The sequence below is a fragment of the Zootoca vivipara genome, chromosome Z1 (genome assembly GCF_965207765.1).
Source record: "Zootoca vivipara chromosome Z1, rZooViv2.hap1.1, whole genome shotgun sequence".
Taxonomy (NCBI): Eukaryota; Metazoa; Chordata; class Lepidosauria; order Squamata; family Lacertidae; genus Zootoca; species Zootoca vivipara.
In genome coordinates, this window is record NC_142583.1 from 69361585 (window position 1) to 69382233 (window position 20649).

The 20649-nt window shown below is 47.7% G+C and overlaps 1 protein-coding gene across 10 annotated transcripts in view; it reads left to right on the plus strand.

The window, feature by feature from the left end:
• RNF24 (ring finger protein 24) overlaps positions 1 to 16313 on the plus strand; it is a 67960-nt gene extending 51647 nt beyond the window's left edge. For all 10 annotated transcript variants that reach the window (XM_035103052.3, XM_035103049.3, XM_035103054.3 and 7 more), the window contains 5 exons: positions 443 to 592; positions 7172 to 7214; positions 7653 to 7694; positions 10143 to 10222; positions 13972 to 16313. In XM_035103052.3, the coding sequence (XP_034958943.1) occupies positions 450 to 592; positions 7172 to 7214; positions 7653 to 7694; positions 10143 to 10222; positions 13972 to 14113 (450 nt within the window). In that variant the 5' untranslated portion in view covers positions 443 to 449 and the 3' untranslated portion in view covers positions 14114 to 16313. The remainder of the gene's footprint in view (positions 1 to 442; positions 593 to 7171; positions 7215 to 7652; positions 7695 to 10142; positions 10223 to 13971) is intronic.
• The last annotated feature ends 4336 nt before the right edge of the window (positions 16314 to 20649 follow it).

Genomic DNA, 20649 nt, shown 5'->3' on the forward strand with positions numbered 1-20649 from the left:
GGAAATGTCCTGGGAGCCAATGAAGGTCTTTCAAGACTGGTGTTATATGGTCCCGGTAGCTGCTCCCAGTCACCAGTCGGGGATGATGGGAATTGTAGTCTAAGAAACAGCTAAAGACCCAAGTTTGGGAAACCTTGGGTTAGACTATAGCTGGTCTTTATTGAGCATTCGCTCTGATCTGTTTGCAGAGAGGTTATACAGTGATGAGACACTTCTACGACAATGAGCATTTATGATGATTTGCTTGCTTGGTGCAATGCCACACAGGGCATCTTCTTGCTAACTGCCCGTCCCACACTTTTCATTGCGTTTCTCTGTCATTTTTTTAAAATAATGTTGTCAGCCGCTTTGGGGGTTCGTTGAAATCAAAGGTACAATGTTTCCAGGAAATAATAATTCAGAATTCTCACCGCCTTGTTTTTTGTTTCGTTTTTCTTGCCAGACCATCCATGAGCTCAGATTTCCAGCATTACAGTTTCAGGATGCCAAACATTGGATTTCAGAACCTGCCTCTCAACATATACATTGTGGTCTTCGGCACGGCCATCTTTGTCTTCATCCTGAGCTTACTCTTCTGCTGCTATTTGATCAGGTAAGGACATAGAAGAGCAGCAGGTGGGCAAAGGCCGCTTTATTCCAAAGACAGGCTGCTAGGGGACTGTGTGTGTGTGCGCGCGCGTGCCAAAGGCTGGAGGAAACCCACCTTGGTGGCATACGCCATTCGGAAAGAAGGAGGCTGTGTTCAGCTCGGCAGATGCAAGGAAATGTCTCAGATTCCTGTGTGTAAGCCACCCACACTGTGAGGCATGGCTTCTTGCCAGGGGGTTCCTTTTAGTCTTCCCCAGTCTAAAAGGCGACAGCAAATCCTGCTGCCTCTAGAGAGAGCAGGCGATTTGTGTCTCCCAACTCCCTTGCTTAGGAGAACTTTGCTCCGAGGTTTCCACCGGCAGAGTGGAAGCGTTCCTTTGATGTATGGAGCTCACATTGTGCCGTCCTAATGTGGACAGACTCCAGTTCCCATCACTCCTGGGCCATTGACCTGGCTGACCGAGACTGATGGGATCTGGAGTCCAGGAATATTCAGAGGGGACCATGTTGTCTACTAAGCAGGCCTGAGGATCCTGGTTCAGAAAAGCAATTTTCCGGTTTTCGAGAGGCTTCGTTTTTTGTGAGTGCGTCTTTCCCGGTGCACAAGGGAAGTAGTTTCCATTTGGCGATTTGCGCAAGAACCTGCCGTCTCCCTTTCACAGCTGTCGGGATGCAGAAGCGAGCTTTTCAAGGAATTTGCTCTTTCTAACACTTCAGGGCATCCATCTCTCTCTCTCTTTCTCTCTCTCACCCTCTCATGCGAATAACTTGCATACTTGTGGTTAAGAAATTGTCTGTATTCCCCCCCCCCCCCGCCCACCTCTCCAAAGTGTCTTGCATGCAAGCTGCTCTCCCAGCAGCACGGTTCAGAGGTTAGTCGATGAAACAGGCTCAACTTGTTAATCTGAAGAAAGTGGGAAAAGGCAGCCCTTTCCAAACCAATTGCCACTTGGGAAGTTTGAATATTCAGTGGCGCAGACCAAACAGGTTGGAGTAGGATATTTACATGGTGTGTGTTTAGCTTTAAGAAAGTCTGCATGCCGGCCACCAAAACAGCAGGTTAAGTCCGGTGGGCATAGCTGCCAAGTTTTCCCTTTTCTCGCGAGGAAGCCTATTCAGCATAAGGGAAAATTCCTTTAAAAAGGGGCAGCTATGCCGGCGGGTAGTCATTCAACGGGCAGCATTCTGGCTCTTTGTCAGGAACAAAGGGATTTTATTGTGTGGGATTAGCTCCTATTGTGCCACATCTTGCACAAAGATTGGTTTTCTAAACTATCAGCTCAGCAGTGACAGGCTGTACATTTTGCACCCATCAGAGAGAAAGACACTATTTGGCCACTGCTCCAAGCTATAATTTAGTGTGACGAGAATGAGTCACACTAACACATGACTTTTTCACACCCCACCATGACTCCCTCCCTCCTTCGTGGCCTCAAGGAGGAGTTTGTACTTCTATTCTTGTTGAATTGTAGTATTGTGATAAGGTAAAGGTAAAGGGACCCCTGACCATTAGGTCCAGTCGTGACCGACTCTGGGGTTGCGCGCTCATCTCGCATTATTGGCCGAGGGAGCCGGCGTATAGCTTCCAGGTCATGTGGCCAGCATGACAAAGCCGCTTCTGGCAAACCAGAGCAGCACATGGAAACGCCGTTTGCCTTCCCGCTGTAGCGGTTCCTATTTATCTACTTGCATTTTGACGTGCTTTCGAACTGCTAGGTTGGCAGGATTGTGATACAAACCAGTAAATTGTGGTTGATATTTTTAAAATATATACTATATATATATATATATAGTCATACCTCAGGTTACAGATGCTTCTGGTTGTGTGTTTTCGGGTTGCGCACCGTGCCAAACCCAGAAGTTCTGGAACAGGTTACTTCTGGGTTTCGGTGCTTGTGCATGCGCAGAAACACCAAATCACGACCTGTGCGTGCACAGTCGCGGGGCTGCAGGTTGCGAATGCTGCGGGTTGAGAACGCGCCTCCCGCACGGATCATGTTTGCAACCCGAGCGTACACTGTATTTGGTTTTTCAAATTAAAATTTTACAATCACATATCCTACATACAACATAAAAACAAGATTCCAAGGAATGTCCTGGACTTCCCTCCTCCCCTTTGTGGGTCCTTTTGTTAATCATTTCCTCCTGCATCTTTTATAATAATCCAAATCTTTTCTCTCTCCATTGTATCCAAAATTCACTGTTAAACTACAAGTGATATTCCAATCCTCCTGTTTACAATGGTCTTTAGGATAAGTTATAAATTTTCCCCATTCCTTATTAAAAATTTTGGTCTTCCTGATTTCTGATTCTTCCAGTCATTTTAGCCATTTCGGCATAGTCCATCAACTTGATCTGCCATTCTTCTCTGGTAAGGACTTGATCTTCTTTCCAGGGATGGCCCAGAAACTGTGGTTGAGCTTAGCTTGTTTCAAACAAACCATAGTTAACTTGGAATGATGGGCTTTAAGGCTGAGTTGTTTAAAGGAACGACAGTTAACATTTGTTGCAGCTGAGATGTTGGAACAAAGATTAATCTGTGGCTAATTGGAAGTGAAAGCTTCAGAACTCACCGGAACTCGGTTCTGGCACTCCTGATACAGGATTGAGAAACCCAAAAGAGCATGCAATTACATGTGACCTTTAGCCCTCCGGCTAAACTACAACTCCCATCAGTCCCAGCAAGCGTAGCCAGTGGCCGGGGGCGATGGGAGTTGTAGTCTAGCAACATCTGGAGAACCAGAGATTCCCTCCACCTGGTTTAATTGTATTTTCCCAGTATTGCCTGGGTGCAGGTTCCTTTATGTAGCTACGTTGGCTGATTTAAACAAATCTTAGTCAATTGGTTGTGTGGGTTTTTAATTTAGTTAGCGATTCTTCCAGGAAGCTTTTGGTGGCGTACTTGAATTCTTCCCACAGCCCTTTTATTCTCACCACAACCTTCCAAGGTAGTTTGCACCCAAGGTCCAAGGTCACCCATTGAGCTTCATGGCCAAGGGAGGATTTGAACAGAGTGCCACCCTAGTGTGACACTCTTAACAGCGACACCCCCTGGCTCTTGCCACTTAAAAGTACACATGAGCAAAAAAGCCCGATAGTTCTAAAACAAAAGGCATTCTTCCTTTGATTTTTAGATTTTGGACCGGTTTGTTGCAGGCGTCATCACCTTAGAAGTGAGTTTTGTTCCCATTTGGAGGGCAGGTTGATTGGGGGAAGAAGCCTCTTAAAATAGACCTCACTAAAGTATAGTTTTCTATTACTATTTCTTTTCTTTTTTTTAAAAAAAAGCAATGTAATTAAATTGCAGCACCTTTCTAGTTGATGAAAAGGTTTTTAGAACGATTCAGCTAACCAACTAATTGATGTAAGTGTTGCCTTCTCAAGTAGAAACATTCAACATCCAATTTTCCCTTGAAGAAGAGCACCATTATGGGGTCCTAACTGCCACCCCAGTGGCGATGCTCTCTTCCAGCTCTGTGACATTCGCATGTTGCAGCTAATGCCTTTTTGGCCAAGGCATAGCCAACAACTGCATTTTAAAACACAAAACTATTGGGGGAGTGGGTTTGTTTTCAGCTCAGATCCAACAAGTTGTTTGTTGTTCCTCTTGCGAGGTCAAAGATGCAGTATCTCTCCGTCCCACGATGTACATAGATGCCGTTTCTATTTCCCTGTTAAATCTAGTTATTTATACATAATTATGCGCTGTCGCGGCACCGAGGCTCGGGCGACTCTGTCTACAAAGATTGCATTCTGTTCGTTCGTATAGAAAAAGAGCGTCTTATCTAAAAGCACTGCACAGATCTCCATTCTTCCTTTCGGGCAGCAGATCTGTCCGTCGATTGCCACCGTGGGTTGTGAATGGGCTTTCTGGAGACATTGAGGGGCAATGCATGGCACGGACTTCGTGAGATAGCTCCACCACATAATGTACCAGGAGGTTCGCTTCCTTTTGTCAAAAAACCAAACCCCAGCATTAGAAAGCTAGCACGTCAGCAAGGAGGCTGGACCAGTTGTTTCACACAGAGGAAGATTTTGCAGCCTAGGACTCTCGTACTTACGGGACCACCTCTCCTGGTATGTCCCGCAGAGGACCCTAAGGTCCGCGAATAATAACAGTCTAAGGGTCCCGGGCCCTAAAGAAGCCAGATTATCCTTCACCAGGACCAGGGCCTTTTCAGTGATGGCACCGACCTGGTGGAATGCTCTGTCCCACGAGACTAGGGCCCTGCAGGACTTGAACTCCTTCTGCAGGGCCTGTAAGACAGAGCTATTCCGCCTGGCCTTCAATTTAGCCTGATCCTCCATTCCTTTTTCCCTTCCCTTTTTCTATGAAGAAACCTTTCTGGGTCCCCACATTCTAAATACTTCCCTGGTCTCCTTGCTGGCCATAGCAGGACTAACTTGGTCTGTTAGACTGGCGATGCTACATTTATGTCGTATTTTATGTTGTTTTTAAGCTATAATAATAATAATAATAATAATAATAATAATAATAATAATAAATAATTATTATTATTATTATTTATTTATACCCCACCCATCTGGCTGGGTTTCCCCAGCTTCTCTGGGCGGCTTCCAACAGAAAAATAAAACACAATAGTCTATTAAACATTAAAAGCCTCCCTAAACAGGGCTGCCTTCAGATGTCTTCTAAAAATCTGGTAGCTGTTTTTCTCTTTGACATCTGATGGGAGGGTGTTCCACAGGGCGGGTGCCACTACCGAGAAGGCCCTGTGCCTGGTTCCCTGCAACTTGGCTTCTCGTAGCGAGGGAACCGCCAGAAGGCCCTCGGCGCTGGACCTCAGTGTCCGGGCAGAATGATGGGGGTGGAGACGCTCCTTCAGGTATACTGGACCGAGGCCGTTTAGGGCTTTAAAGGTCAGCACCAACACTTTGAATTGTGCTCGGAAACGTACTGGGAGCCAATGTAGGTCTTTCAAGACCGGTGTTATGTGGTCCCGGCGGCCGCTCCCAGTCACTAGTTTAGCTGCTGCATTCTGGATTAGTTGTAGTTTTCGAGTCACCTTCAAAGGTAGCCCCATGTACTGCGCATTGCAGTAGTAGTCCAAGCGAGAGATAACTAGAGCATGCACCACTCTGGCGAGACAGTCTGCAGGCAGCTAGGGTATCAGCCTGCATACCAGATGGCGCTGATAGACAGCTGCCCTGGACACAGAATTAACCTGCGCCTCCATGGACAGCTGTGAGTCCAGAATGACTCCCAGGCTGCGCACCTGGTCCTTCAGGGGCACAGTTACCCCATTCAGGACCAGGGAGTCCTCCACACCTGCCCGCCTCCTGTCTGTCGTTTTTAATCAATGTTTTATATTTGTTGTTAGCCGCCGTGAGCCCGGTTTCTGGATCGGGAAGGGTGGGGTATATATAAAAAAATATTATTATTTATTATATGTAGTAGCATGGATTATGGGATAAAGGAGGCCTCCTTTAAATAGAAATGCTGCTTGGGTCCTTTATCGTTCAACTCAGGGATGGAGAACTTGTAGCCTTCCAGATGTTGTTTTTAAAAAGCCCAGCTCACATCATCCTTGACCGGCGACCACACTGGGTTGTGGCTGATGGGATTCGGAGTCTGGCACATCTGGGGTGGCTAAGGGTTCTCTCAACCTTATTTCAACTGGTTCCAAGGAGTATATCCCGAGGAGCAGAATCTGTGTGTGGGAATCTCAGGCCCCTGTGATGAGCACCACTGAGATCTGGTGGGGTGGAAAGACGGTGGATTCCTCTTTTGTGTAGAAGCTAGGGCTGAAGGGAAAAAAAATTTTAAGAAAAGAAAAGAAAACAGAAGTACCAATTTGAACATCAATCTGCATAGGTCTTTTTTTCCATTAGTTATTAAAAAATACCGCAATTGAAACAACCATCCAGGAGTATTTATAGCAGGAAAAACAAGTTCCTGGTCTTAAAACTTGTTGGCGGTATTCTTAAGAATTCAAGAGCCCATGGAACAAGAAGCAGAGAGGAGAATTATATCAGGCAGATGTTTCTTTTTCTTCTTTTTTTTCTTTTTACCACCTTTAGAAGGTGGTAAAGGGAAGGGGCACTGAGCTAGCATTTCCACCCTGGGGTGTTGTCCACAGAGACATACTGCCTCTTTAAACGCACCCCTGTTGCAAACTGTCAGGTTCCGACGAGCTTCCTTTCCTTCCAAACTGTGCTGCCTGTTTGCTTACAGGTCTCTGCCTTTGAACTCAGAAAGGGTTGAGCATGCTATTAACGGAGGCAAATCTACAAAAACGTTATTCATTTTTTTCTTTGCGTTTTTGCATAGCGTTGGCAAACTTGCAAAGTGTTCACTTTCCTGTGTACGAGTGGCAGAGTCCAGTAAGCCTTTCACTACTCTGTTTTCATTTGGGCAGACCAGGCCTAAAAATGACTGCCTGGTGTGATCTGTTCCGAAGGGTGGCGATTCTGATGTGCTGTTAGAGTCATAGACCTGTAGAGTCGGAAGGGACCCCAAGGATCATCCAGTCCAACCCTCTGCAATGCAAGAATTCTTGTTCCATTCTGGGTGTTTTATCTACCTTCTTCATATTCAATCTTCTTCTTCTTCATTTTCTAGGCTTCGACACCAAGCCCACAAAGAGCTTTATGCCTACAAACAGGTAAGCTTTTCTTCCTCTTTGTCCCCTGCTGCCGATGTCGCTACCACCCGGCCGCCCTGACAAATTTCAATCAGGGCATAGTTGAAAAGCTTCCCTGAGCTTTCACTTCAACTAAAAAGCCAAATTGTTTTCAGGCTGCGGGCAAGCGAGCAAAACGTCTCAGGTGGTGCTCTCAGCCCTTTGCAGGCGAACAAGCCATAAGATTTGACCCCTGCCCCAGGGAGCTTCCAAATTAGAATTCACCACCAAGGGGAAAAAATCCAATGACCGCAGGGCTAACTAGGAGCGACTCCGACACGCCCGTACCTGATTTATCCTTTCCTAGCCAAACCACAAACTGTAGCCGAGGTTTGTTCCATAAACTGCGGTTTGTTGTTGTTGTTTGCACAAGTACAGGCCACCTCCGTTTTCTAACTCTCTCTCTCTTTCCCCTTGCAGGTTATTCTAAAGGAAAAAGTCAAAGAACTCAACCTACATGAGGTAAGCTGGCTTTGTCACCCACGAAGAAAATCAAACTGATGTGGAAACAAGGAAAGCTGAATTTAAGGATGGGGGGGGGATGAGAAATCGAGAGAAACTGAAATGGACAGATTTGCCCTTCCGCTAGCCACCAAGCAGATCTATACCACAGCCCCAGTTTGCCTTAATCTTGATTCCAACCCTCCAAGAAACTCTGGGAACTGTAGTTCTGTGAGAGATTGGCTATCTCCCATCAAAGAATTCTAAACAGCCACCCCATTGTCCAGCTTCCAGGGTATTTGGGGAGGGGGGTTGAAGAGGAGTCATGGCAGTTAAATAGATATAAAACTAACTTTTTTATTAATAATATTTGATTAAGAAGATTTCAGTTACATCATACTGAACAATATGGGATAATTTAAATCTTTGTTTTGTGTTGGTTGTAAAATGAAAAGTATAAAGAAAAATTTAAACAGAAAAGAAAAGAAATAATTTCAGTTATAGAAACTAAAGTGAAAGGACAGAAAAGTGCAAATGTAAAGAACGTAATATATACTGTATATATAATATAGTACACTAACTATACAGTCTTACCTCGGCTCCCGAACGCCTTGGGAGTCGAACGTTTCAGCTCCCAAAGAATCAAAAATCGGAAGTGAGTGTTCCAGTTTACAAACGTTTTTTGGGAAGCCGAATGTCCGGCGCGGCTTCCACTATTGTTTGCGGCACACCTGCACAATTGGAAACCATGCTTTGGTTTCCGAACATTTCGGAAGTGAAACGAAATTCCGGAACGGATTCCGTTCGACTTCCGAGGTACGACTGTAATCAACATAGTGCCAGCAAAGATATGAAACCCATCTAATTTTCCGAACTCTGTCACATAAGCTGTGCTCTCCCCTGGTGAATAATGTAGAGCTTTCTTCTCCAAAAATAAGTCAGGGGCTTTCTTTTCCATCCAGAGAAGAGTCTTGTCAAGTCTGGAATCTTGCCTCCTCCCTTTGCCGGTGAAATAAAGCATCACCTTGCCTTCGACCTTTCCCTGAGCTCAGCAAGGATGTTTTCAATCTCTTGTAACTCTTGAAACCTGGCAAGGTGGGAAGAGACATCGAGCCGAGGAGGGAAAGAGAAGTTTGAAACCCTCCTCAATTACCGTGGCGCCATCGGCGCTGACAGAATGAGTTACAGGGCTCAAAATTTAAATTTTGGAGGAAAGTGGGGAGTGTGCTGGGCCCCCTGGTATAAGTGCTCAGAAGGCTGGCCTTTCAGCAGCACAAACCTGACACCGTTATCGCTCTGCTCGGAGGAAATAAAAGCCAAAAAAGAAAGTTTGGTTATGCAACTGGGCTGCCCCTGCCAGTTGCCACGCAGCCGGAGAAGTTATTTTTATAGGCTATAAATCCTTATCGTTGTTTGAGAGTCCCAGCAGGCCTTAGAGGAGGCTGGAAAGTTCTGTCAAAAGAATTGGCTCCGACTCGGGCACATTTCCCTCCAGTCCTTTTCATAGAATTGCAGAGTTGGAAGGGGACCCTAAAGGTCCTCTAGTCCAACCTCCTCCCTGCAATGCAGGAATCTGAGAATAATGCAGGAATATTGGAGACAAATGTGTTTTTTCTGAACTGGGAAATACAGCCCTGGGACCCACAGGGTACTGTTCTCATTTCTGGTAAATTGTCCTGCAAAATCAGGACAGTCCAGGAGCCAGCACAGTTATGGGTACCGTCAAAACTATTTCACTTATTTTTATTTTACCAAAATTATCTCCCACACAGTCCCCGGCATCCTTACCTTTTAATCCAATCAAAAACATTCTTGCTTTGTGGCATCAAAACTCTTCTTCCAATGCAGCAATAGCAATTCAAATTCTTTTTTAAAAAAAAAAACATAGGAAGGGCCTGCAGGATCAGGCCAGTGGTTCTCACCTTGTCCAGCATCCTGTCCTCAAAGTGGGGGAACAGTTGTCTGTGGGAAACCAGAAATCAGGATTCGAACACAAGAGCAACTCGCTCCTCCTGCAGTTTCCGGCAACTGGGACCCTCATGCATTGCTGCCTCCAACTGGCAAATATAAATATATTAGCTGCAGCCAGTAGGACTGTTCCTGTGCACCTAATATTGTTTTCTTCTTTTGAAATCTATCTGAGTCCATCATCCCTGGATAGCTCAGTTGGCTAGAGCGTGCTGCTGATAATTCCAAGGTTAGAATCATCGAATTGTAGAGCTGGAAGGGACTCTGAGGGTCATCTAGTCCAACCCCCTGCAATGCACGAATTTGTATTATTATTATTATTATTATTATTATTATTATTATTATTATTATTATTATTATTATTGGTTGCCTTTGCAGGGGCTTGGATTAGATGGTCCTTGGGTCCCTTCCAACTATGGTTCTGAATGCTTCTTTCCCACCCCCTGTCTAACTGACCTTTCTTCTTCCTCCCCTTGTCCCCCCCCCCCCCGCTCCTTTCAGATCTGTGCTGTTTGTTTGGAGGAGTTCAAGCCCAAAGATGAGCTGGGAATCTGTCCATGCAAACACGCCTTCCACAGAAAGTAAGTGCGCAGAAAGGTTTGGAGAGAAATGTTTGCAAAGGCCTCCGGCCTCTCTTGGAAACCCCTGGGGCCTGTGGGCAGCCTGTAAATTTTGGGGGGGGGCAGAGGGGGAGGGGGAGTGAGCATCTCGGCAGGTGGGCCTTGGCCGTGAGGACGGTGCCTCCTTATTTCCTCTTGAGGGTTGCACCCACAACCTAAGAGCCAGAGTGGTGGCCGCAGAGGAGAAAGCCTTCCCTGTGATTCCAGGCCATGGGGACATCCATTAGGAGCATCCATTGTCGTGTACGATAAACAGAGCCAGACCCCCATCAGCGCTGCCTGCAGAAAGTGCCAAGCTCATTCCCCTGGCAACGCAAGTTCGAAGGATTGTGGGTGCCAGAGCTCAGAAAGAAAGACGACCAAGCCAAGAGGCTGGCAGTCTGATGCAGTATAAGGCAGTTTCAAATGCAAGCAGGGTGGCTTTATGATTATTAAATTTATTAGTTGCCACAGGCAACTCAAAGCGACTTACAAAAAAAGATATTTGCCCATTAAAAGTCAAAGGCTTGGTTTAAAAGGAATCTATTCGCTTGGCACCTGAAAATAGGTAATGACGGGAGAGCCTCCCTGGGGAGAGCATTCCACAAGCCGGGAGCCACCACTAAAAAGGCCCTGTTCTCATGTTGCCACCATCCAGAGCGGTGTTAGAAATTCAGATATATAAGCTAGGTGCCAAATGGCACCTTCAATGAGGTCGCCACAACAGAATGTCTGTTCGCCGGGGGTTGAACTAGATGACCCACAGGGACCCTTCCTACAATTCTACGATTCTGTGATTTTACGAGTCCAACTGCGTTGCTTGGCTGTAGCTTGCTCTTAAAACAGTTCACTTGTCCCAGTATGCAAGAAGGGGGAACACACACACAGTGGAAATGGAAAATGGTGCCTGGCTAATTTCTAACACTGATGAAGGCGCCAGGCGAGCCTCCCAAGGGAGAGCTTCCCACAAGTCGGGAGCCGCCACTAAAAAGGCCTCCATCTGCGCCTCTTGTGGGTTTTTTAAAATATCAGAATATGGATCAAAACAAAACATCCATCTAGTCCAGTAGTCTTCAAACAGAAACCCTTGAGAATCTTGCAAGTGGAGCAAAACAGAGCCACGTTTATTGCTCCTTGCCCCCAGCAGCTGTTCCTTGGAGGGATCCTGTCTCTCTCTCGGCCTGATGATCTCTGGGTTCAGAGCCCTAGGGAAGGGTTAGGGTTAGGGTTAGGCATCTGTCAGCATCTCTTTGAAGGATTGGGGAGCAGGGAGGGAATGGAACGGCAGACTGGGGAGCAGTAGGCATTTCCTGCACGTGGTATATAAAGGGTCTGGCCCCAGGGTTTTAGGTGGGCAGGGACCGTATCTCGGTGCTGTGCTCTGCATGCAGTAGTTCCCAGGTCCAATCCTCGACGTCGCTCCATTTAAAGGATTTTGGATATCTAGTCTGAGGGTGACCTCCTTCTGTCTAGGAATACTGAGGGTGTAAGGAGAGCCCTGTAGCCAGTGGCCCACGCAGTCTGGGATCCTGTCCTCCCTGTGGCCAGCCAGGTGCCTGTGGGAAGCCCGCAAGCAGGATTCGAACACAAGAGCAACTCTCCCCTCCTGTGGTTTCCAGCAACTGGCGTTCAGAAAAATAATAATGTAATAATAATTTATTACTTATACCCTGCCCATCTGGCTGGGTTTCCCCAGCCTCTCTGGGCGGTTCCCAACAGGATATTAAAAACACGATAAAACACCAGACATTAAAAACTTTCCTAAATTGGGCTGCCTTCAGATGTCTTCCTAAAGTCAGAGAGTTGTTTATTTCCTTGACATCTGGTGGGAGAGTGTTCCACAAGGTGGGCGCCACAACCGAGAAGACCCTCTGCCTGGTTCCCTGTAACCTCACTTCTCGCAGGGAGGGAACCACCGGAAGGCCCTCGGAGCTGGACCTCAGTGTACGGGCTGAACGATGGGGGTGGAGACGCTCCTTCAGGTCTACTGGGCCGAGGCCGTTTAGGGCTTTAAAGGTCAGCACTAACACTTTGAATTGTGCTCGGAAACACACTGGGAGCCAATGCAGATCTCTCAGGACCGCTGTCTCAGTGGCCACTCCCAGTCACCAGTCTAGCTGCTGCATTCTGGATTAATTGCAGTTTCCAGGTCACCTTCAAAGGTAGCCCCACGTAGAGCGCATTGCAGTAGTCCAAGCAGGAGATAACCAGAGCATGCACCACTCTGGAAAGACAGTCTGCAGGCAGGGAGGATCTCATCCTGCGTACCAGATGGAGCTGGTAGGCAGCTGCCCTGGACACAGAATTGACCTGCGCCTCCATGGACAGCTGTGAGTCCAAAATGACTCCCAGGCTGCGCACCTGGTCCTTCAGGGGCACAGTTACCCCATTATGCTGCCTCCAACTGGCAGAGCACAACCATCTGTGGGTAGTAGCCCTTCTATTATGAGGGTCCTCCTTTGCTTGCCCCAACCAGGAATACCCTCCCTAAGGAGGCTAGTATGGCCCCAGGCGGAGGAAAGTCTTTTTGTTTTCGAAGGCCTTGTTTGATGCTGTGGCTCTCTCTCCCCTCGGCCCCATGATCTGCAATTTTATCATTTCACTTTTGATCTTATTGTTTTAATTGTGTTAATGCTTCCTTGGCCACCCTGGGAGCAGCAGGGCTGGGAAAAGGAGCTGCAATTAGTCTAAAATGAAATAACAAGCTTTTCATTGATCTGTCCTCCATGAACTGGGTTTTGCACGTGGTCAAGCAATGTGCAGCTGCATGTCAGGAGGAGCAACCATGTTCCCAGAAAATGCCATAGAATTGTAGAGTCAGAAGGGGACTCCCGGGTCATCTAGTCCAACCCCCTGCCATGCAGGAAGCACACATAAGAATCCTTGGCCTATGTCCATCCTATGGTTCCCCTCTTCTTCTTTTTTACTTCAGGCTTAGCCAAACTTCTTTGGGGGCAATGGGTCTGAGTAGTTGCTGTTTTGTTCTACTGCTTTCCCTGGGAAAACCCGCAGTTTAGACCCAAATCAGAGCAAACATCAGTCGGGTTTTCTGTAGTTTTCTCTTCATTAAGATCTATTTCATGTTGCCATTCAACTGCCAGAGGCAAATCAACTCGGTGCGGCTCAGGAGCCCAGTTGTGCCTGCAGAGCTGGCAGCCTCTCACCCTTTTTCGAATACCCTTGCGGAGGGTTCCCTCAGCCTCCTCTCCTCTCCCCTCTCCTTGGGAGTCCTCCGGGCAGCCACTGCTGCCGCCCCTGGTCTCGGAGCTGCCCCCAAAGAGAGGAGGTGCCTCCTCACACTGCCCCACAAGGGCCTGGGACTTGTCTTTCCATTCGCAACAACAAGGGCTGGCAGACTGGCAGGCTCGACTCCCCTGCCCGCTTGCTTCCCTACCCTGAGGGCACCTCAGTTCCTGGCAATCAGCGCCCCCTGGCCAGCCCCAGAGGCACCGTTCACCTTCAGAGCTTGTAGCCAGGGCTGCTGCAACAAACAGCCACACAAGCCTTTGGGAGGCAGAAATGCAAGAGGGCATCAAAGGAAGGGAGGGAAGGAAAGAGGGATGGAGGCCAGTGTTGCCCACGGCACCCCTGACCATCATTCAAGGCACCCCAGGTTGCCGTGGCATACTGGTTGAAAACCACTGCTTTATTTGGGTTACTATATTCCTAGTTTGAAGGCTGCCTATACTGAAGGGGCTGCTTTCTCTCTCTCCCCCCCCCCCCCAAAACAGGTGCCTCATCAAATGGTTGGAGGTGCGCAAAGTCTGCCCGCTCTGCAACATGGCCGTCCTGCAGCTGGCGCAACTCCACAGCAAGCCGGATGCCCACGGACTCCCCCAGGAGCCCCTTCCCGGGGCGGCCAACATCGTATAGCTCCCCGCGAGCCTCTCTCGGGCGCAGCCTGCTGCCCAGAGATGTCCCGCTCTCTGAACCTGCTGCTTACGGCCTCGGGGCCTCCGCCGGGGCGTCTTCCATCTCGCGAGGAACTCCCAGGACACACTTGAAGGAGGGGGAAGGCGCGGGTGCTTGGACCGCAGAAACATCCTCAGCACCGAGACCACCGCCGGTGCAACAAGAAGAGGCCTTTCCGGGCTCGGCCTTTTCCTTTCTTCCTTTCGACCCCCTTTTTCTTTCCGTAAGAGCACTTTACGAAGGACACATGCAGGTCCGACGCTTCCATTTGGACTGAGCTGCACACATGCCGGAGCGAGGGATGTGAGATCGGACAAGCGCACTCTTTGCGCCTCGGGATCTAAGAGACCCTGCGTGGTCCTTTTTTGCGGGTGGATTGGGAACAGTGTCCCGAGATTCTGCCGCTCAGCGGTTACCTCATACCGAATTGCCTGTGGCTTCCAGAACAGAACAAAACAAGGCAAGGGCCCGGCATGGTTGCAGAACGATCCACAGCAGCAGTCCGTGTGACTCTCTCGTACGCTGTGGGACGGAGAGCGAGAGCAGAGCCCAGCTCTGCAAAGGAAGAGTGGGTGCCTAGAGGCCTAGCGGCAACGCACAGAAGATTATTTGGTTACCAGTCAGGCCGACGTCCACCACTGCCCTGCTAGGCACTTGAGATCCACACTGGCTTGATTCCTGCCTCAGAAAATGATTCCTTAAGTGCCCCGGGAGGGAGGCGGGGGGAAGCAAACCGCGCAGATTCCTGCCACGTTAATGGACAACTCAGAAGCCAAGGAAAAGGCTAGGCCCTGCCAGCATCCCACAGAAGAGGCAGCTTTGGGATTCTGCAACAGGGGAGCGTCCCTTTTTAAAATCCCACAATGTGGCAAATCCCTTTTTTTAACCAGGTTTGAGTGCAGAAGGGCATTTGCATGCGTAGAAGCTAGACCCGATTGGAATTTAAAATAAAAATGACAACTATTAGGAACCCTGGGATCCGCAAGCTTCTTAGCAGCTTTGCGTAGAGTTGAGCGCAGACTTTTGGCGGGGGGATTCATCTGAAAAAGAAGCCTGCTGGATCAGACCAAAGACCCTTCTAGTTCAGCTTCGAGTGTCCCACAGCAGCCAGCCAGACGCCTCTGGGGAGCCGTAAGGGTGATAAGCCTCTCTCCCATTGCAGTTCACAAGCAACTGGGGAATCTCTGTAGGCCTCCTGCCTCTCAACCCGGAGGGTCTCCCATCATAACCAGTAGCCATTGATGAGTCTCCGTTTTCCAACGGGAGTTTCAATTCCATCAGCCCAAATCTAAACTTTGTCAACCGCTAAGGCGCCAAGCAAATATAGTTCGACGTACCCGAACGTAGAGAATTAATTGGATTTGTTCAAAAATAATTGTTTTCGGTTCCACTAGATAACCCGTCAGGGCAGGTTGGAGTCCAATTCATGTTCCCTTATCGATTTGTGAAAATATTATTTTTTTAAGCAAGTTTCTGGCCAGAGAAAGTTCTGATGGTGGAAAGGTCCATTTCCAAGATTACCTGCGCAGATAATTTCGGGGTCTGCTAAGGAGGCAGGATGCTATCCTCAAACCCCCTTTTGGGCAGTGTGTTTTGTTTCTGTGTCAGCACTTGTTCAAAAGACACAGGGAAGGGATTTTGCAGTATTACGTTGTACAGCGTGAGGTTCCCTTTTTGCTAAAAATAAATTAAAATGGCACAGACTGTTCTTCCCAGTCCTTCCATAATAGGGGCAAATTTCCAATAGCCGGTTCTTAGTATGGCATGACTTTCAGTTGCCTTTTACTGTTTTCGTCCATCCGGGTTCAACCTGATCTCTTCCTGCCCCGCCTGCCGCGGTCTTCTTTTTGTAAATAGCGTGTGATTCGAGAGAGAGAGTTTATGAACCTTAGACGTCCTCCTGGAGGAGACATTTGTACACTAAAACAAATAAATAAAATTCTGCAGCAGAATTTTTGTTTTTTTTAAAGAGAAAAGACACAAAGAAAACATGCTGGGTTTTTATTTTGTAAACTATATTTTTGTATATTTAATTGCTATTTTAAAATTCTAATGCATCTTTTTTGCTAATCGCTATTCTTAAATGCGGGGAGGGTGGGGGAGGGGAACGTTTGCATGCGATTTGACTTGAACTGTAAATAAAGGCAGATTTTGGAAATAACAGCAGAGTGGTGGAATCTGTGGCTGCTAATCTATATATCCGTTTGGAAAGTCAAAACCAGCTTTAGGTAATCTCTTAAGGGATAATATGAACTATGGTTGCAGAGCCACTAAGGGGGCAGAGGACAGTGGATGCTAAGGCATTGAGGGGGGGGGAAGGTGTTTGCCGATTTACTTTGAAAAAACAAACTCGCCAACAACAAATGAGATAGAGGAAGCCTGAGGAGAACACATGCAGATAGCTGTTTTCTCAAACCTCCGTCACTCTTTTCTGTAAGAGCTCTGGTTTCAGTATATTGAAATGAGTTCACCAAGGAGCCGTGGAACGTTTATGAACATTCTTAGCTGCCTGGAAGTTTTGAAAAAGAGCTTATTGCAGGAGTGGAGTATATGTTTGGTGGGAAGGGATGCAGTAGGCAACATTACCATAAATGTTTGCCCATTGTCAGGAGTGAGCAGGCAGTAAATCACACCATGAAAGTTGGGACTTAACTTTTCATTCGCAAGAATATGATCTGCACAGACTTGGATGGCTGTCAGGCCTAATGAGCAGAGCACTTCATCCCCGGTAGGGTCAGTTGCCGAGGCTGAAAACCCCCACCTCCCCACAGCCGTCTAAGTCCCCTCCTCTCCAGGGCTTTTCCCAAGCAATCGGAGACTGTGCCTGTGTGCAGCCAACCTCTCCTCTGCCCCTTTCATGCCTCTTCTGGTTCTGTGAGACATGGGGGGAGGGGAGCTGTTTGCAGCAGGGGGCGGAGACTGCACCAGCCAGACTCATCACTGCCTCTGGGCCTTCCTCTCCTTCAGCTTCTGCCTCTGATTCTGGCCTTCTCTCTGCCACAGACTCTCTCCGCTCACTAAGTCCTGTTACATCTTCAGCTTCCGACACCACCTCTTCCCAGTCCCTCTGACCACTCATTGTCGCCTCACCTCCAACCCCGGGCTCTGAGCTTTCTTCCTTTAGGGGTTCCTCAGCTGGTTGCTCCCCCCACTCCTTTGCATCCAACCAGTCCATTGCACATGTGTGTGTGCAAGAGAGAGAGAGAGAAACTATGAAGGCAAAGCAGATGGAACACAAAGCTCCATGCACAATTTATGTTGGTCTGCGCATCTATTACTCCTATGAAGTGTCTTCTGAAACAAGTGCTGCAACGATCGATATTCTCACAAACACCCCTATAAGGTTGAACACATCTGGTCCAGCATCCTGTTCTCACAGTGGCCAACCAGATGTCCCTGGCAGAACATGACTGCAACAGCATCCTCCCCATGGTAAATGGGAGAACAAAGACATTGCAGCTAGGAGCCATTAATAGCTGCCTCTTCCGTTATTTTATCTCATTCTCTTTTAAAGCCACCCAAATTGGTGGCCATCACTCCCCCTTGTGATAGTAAAGTCCATAGTTTAATGATGCTCAGTGGGCATACAATTCTTTTGCATCTCCCAGATCTTCCATCATTCAGCTTCTTGTACATTCTCAATTTCTACTGTTGCAAGACAGACAGAATTCCCCTGTGCACACATGTACACTTTTTGTATTTTTATACACCTTTATCGTGTCTCCTCTCAACCTAAACACAAAAGCCCCTGCAAACTTGCCTAAGAAGTGAGTTGCTCCATCCCATTGATCATGTCGTTTGCCTTTTTTCCCCTGAACCTTTTCCAAGTCCATGCTTTGATGGTGTTTCCTGCTTGGCAGGGGGTTGGACTGGATGGCCCTTGTGGTCTCTTCCAACTCTAGGATTCTATTCTTCTAAGTCCACGATGCTCCTTTTGAACTGAGTTGAGAACTGCAGACAGATTCCCCAGGTGGCAAGGTGGCAAACAAATGGCAGCTGCTTCTCCCTCATTGCTTGGGCATTTGGTTCGCCCTTTCCTGAGCTGCGTTTGATCTTGAGCTCCCACTGTTCAAGGCCTGTCAGCTGAGCATTGATAGAAAGCAGCTCTTGGCTGTGGGTGGCGGCAGCTCAGGCATGGGCACATCATGAACAATCTGGAGGGGAGTGGGGGGCGGTCTGCCAGGTACCTGGCCACCTTCCAGAATATCCAACGGGTGCCAAATGTGGTTGGCAGCGAGAGCTGTTCTCTGCAGGTGCTCAAACAGAGATTTTAAAAACAAATAAATGTGGTGCCTGCGAGGCGCAGATACGGGAAATCTGTCCCCAGAAAGTACAGCGTATCTGTTTTTGAGATGCTGCATATTTTAAAGAAAAGCCATTGTGTTTGGCCTTGCTGGGGGGAAGTATGCATTAAAACGTGCATATTTTGCAATACTTATTTATTTATTGAATATATACACTCCGCCCTTCCTCCCCGAAGGAGCCCAGAGCTGCAGATGGACAATTTTAAAACAAAAAACAAAGGCACAATATTCTGAAACCCTTGAAACAGTCTAAAAACAAATGCAACATTTCTGCAGCAATTTGCAGGTTTTTTAAAAATAACAATTAAAAAATTATATATTTAAAAACCTAATGAAAACTCACCAATATTTTGGCGTGACTTTCTCCTAATAGCACAAAAAAAACCTTTTGCATGTGATTATCTATAATCAAATGCATTACAAGTGCTGTTTTTCACTAATGTATTCATTTTTATGTACACCTGTCCTGATCATATGTAATTTTTTGTCCGTCGGTTAGTTGTTTGTGATGCTGCATTCCCAAAATTTAGAGAAGTGCAAATTTCAAAGGATGGCTACATTTCAGTTCTCATATTGTTTCAGAAAGTACAAATTAGGTGGTTTTGCCTTAAAATGCAAACGGAATCAAATTGCGCCCCATCCCTAATACCCGCCTGTTCCATGCCCCTCCACCATTAAATCCAGATTTACCATTCCCGAGGGAAATTTAGCAAATTAAAAAACAAACACTGCTCATGACCCGTTTGCAATATAACCCAGCAACCTCCTTAAAAGAGTAAGTCCTCTTCTGAAAGCACCCTAAGAGCTCAGAACCACCTAAAAAGTGATGTCAGCCTCTCTCTCTCTCTCTCTCTCTCTCTCTCTCTCTCTCTCTCTCTCTCTCTCTCTCTCTCTCTCTCTGTTTGCAGGAAACCTCCTGTGTGTTCCACACACAAAAACAAAATGCCCCTTGGCAATTTCTTATGTCTTGCAACAACACTTTGGGGAAGACTAGCAGGCCCAAGTGCTTTGTTCTCTCTGAATACTGTGCTTCTCTGGCTTTTCTACCCACCAGCCTTTTAAAAGTTGCTTTTCCAATGTGAGTCACTATTCCAGTATTTGCAGCCAGTGTGGCACAGTGGCTGCAGTGTCAGAATAGGACCTGGGAGACCAGGGTTCGAATCCCCGCTCGGCCATGATGCTCACTGGGTGTGACTTTGCACCAGCCTCTCGCTGTTCTTTTGCTCAGGTCCTGCTTGCACAAGCTTCTGGGTGGCCACGGTGAGAATAGGATGCTCAACAAGATGGCATTTGGCCTGACCCAGGAAGCTCTTCTTCTGCTCCTAACCCGCACCAGTTTTCTAGAGACGGCCTTTGCTGTCCTCGATGGGCAGAGGCAGTGAGCAGAAGCAGGTGAGAGACCTGATGTTTCCAACAGGTGTTCCCAGCCGTATAGGTGCTTGTTTTGTTTCTTAAAACCATTTATTTTGTCTTATCAGCGAAACCTGTTCATACATGAAAAGGTTCCCAGCACAAAGGCTGCCTTTGCCTCCTCGAAGAGCTGATCAGTTGCAATTCTGCATAGGTGGACATCGGCTGCTGTCCTCCTGGGTCTTCCAGTTTCCCGAGGGTGAGAAGACTGATGTGCAAACTCAGTGTCAGGGGCTTGCCAGCAGTAAATCACACCATGCAAGTTGGAGTTAACTCTTTATTAGCAAAATCATGATCTGCCTAGACTTGGTTAAGTGTCAGGCCTCCTGAGCACAACAGCTCATCCCTGCTAGAATCAGTTGCCAAGACGGAAGGTCCTTGCCTTCCCATGGCTGCGCAAGGCCCCTTGTCTCCAGGGTTTCCCCCCAAGCAAGCTGAGACTGCACTTGTGTACAGCCAATCTCTTCTCTGCCTATTTTAAGCCTCTGCTGGTGGTTCTGGGAGACCAGGGGGAGGAGAGCTTGTCAGGAGGGGAAGACCCCTGGACTTCTTCACCCCCCCAGACTCATCTCTGCCTCTGGGCATTACTCCTCTCCTGATTCAGCTTCTGCCTCCGATTTTGGACTTCTCTCTGCCACAGACTCTCCCAGCTCACTAAGCCCTGTTACCTCTTCAGCTTCCGATACCTCCTCTGAGTCTTCTCCTTTGACGACTCGTTGTTGTCCCACCCCCCCACCCCTGGGGTTCTGAGCCTTCTTCCCTGGGGGTTCCCCGGCTGGTTCC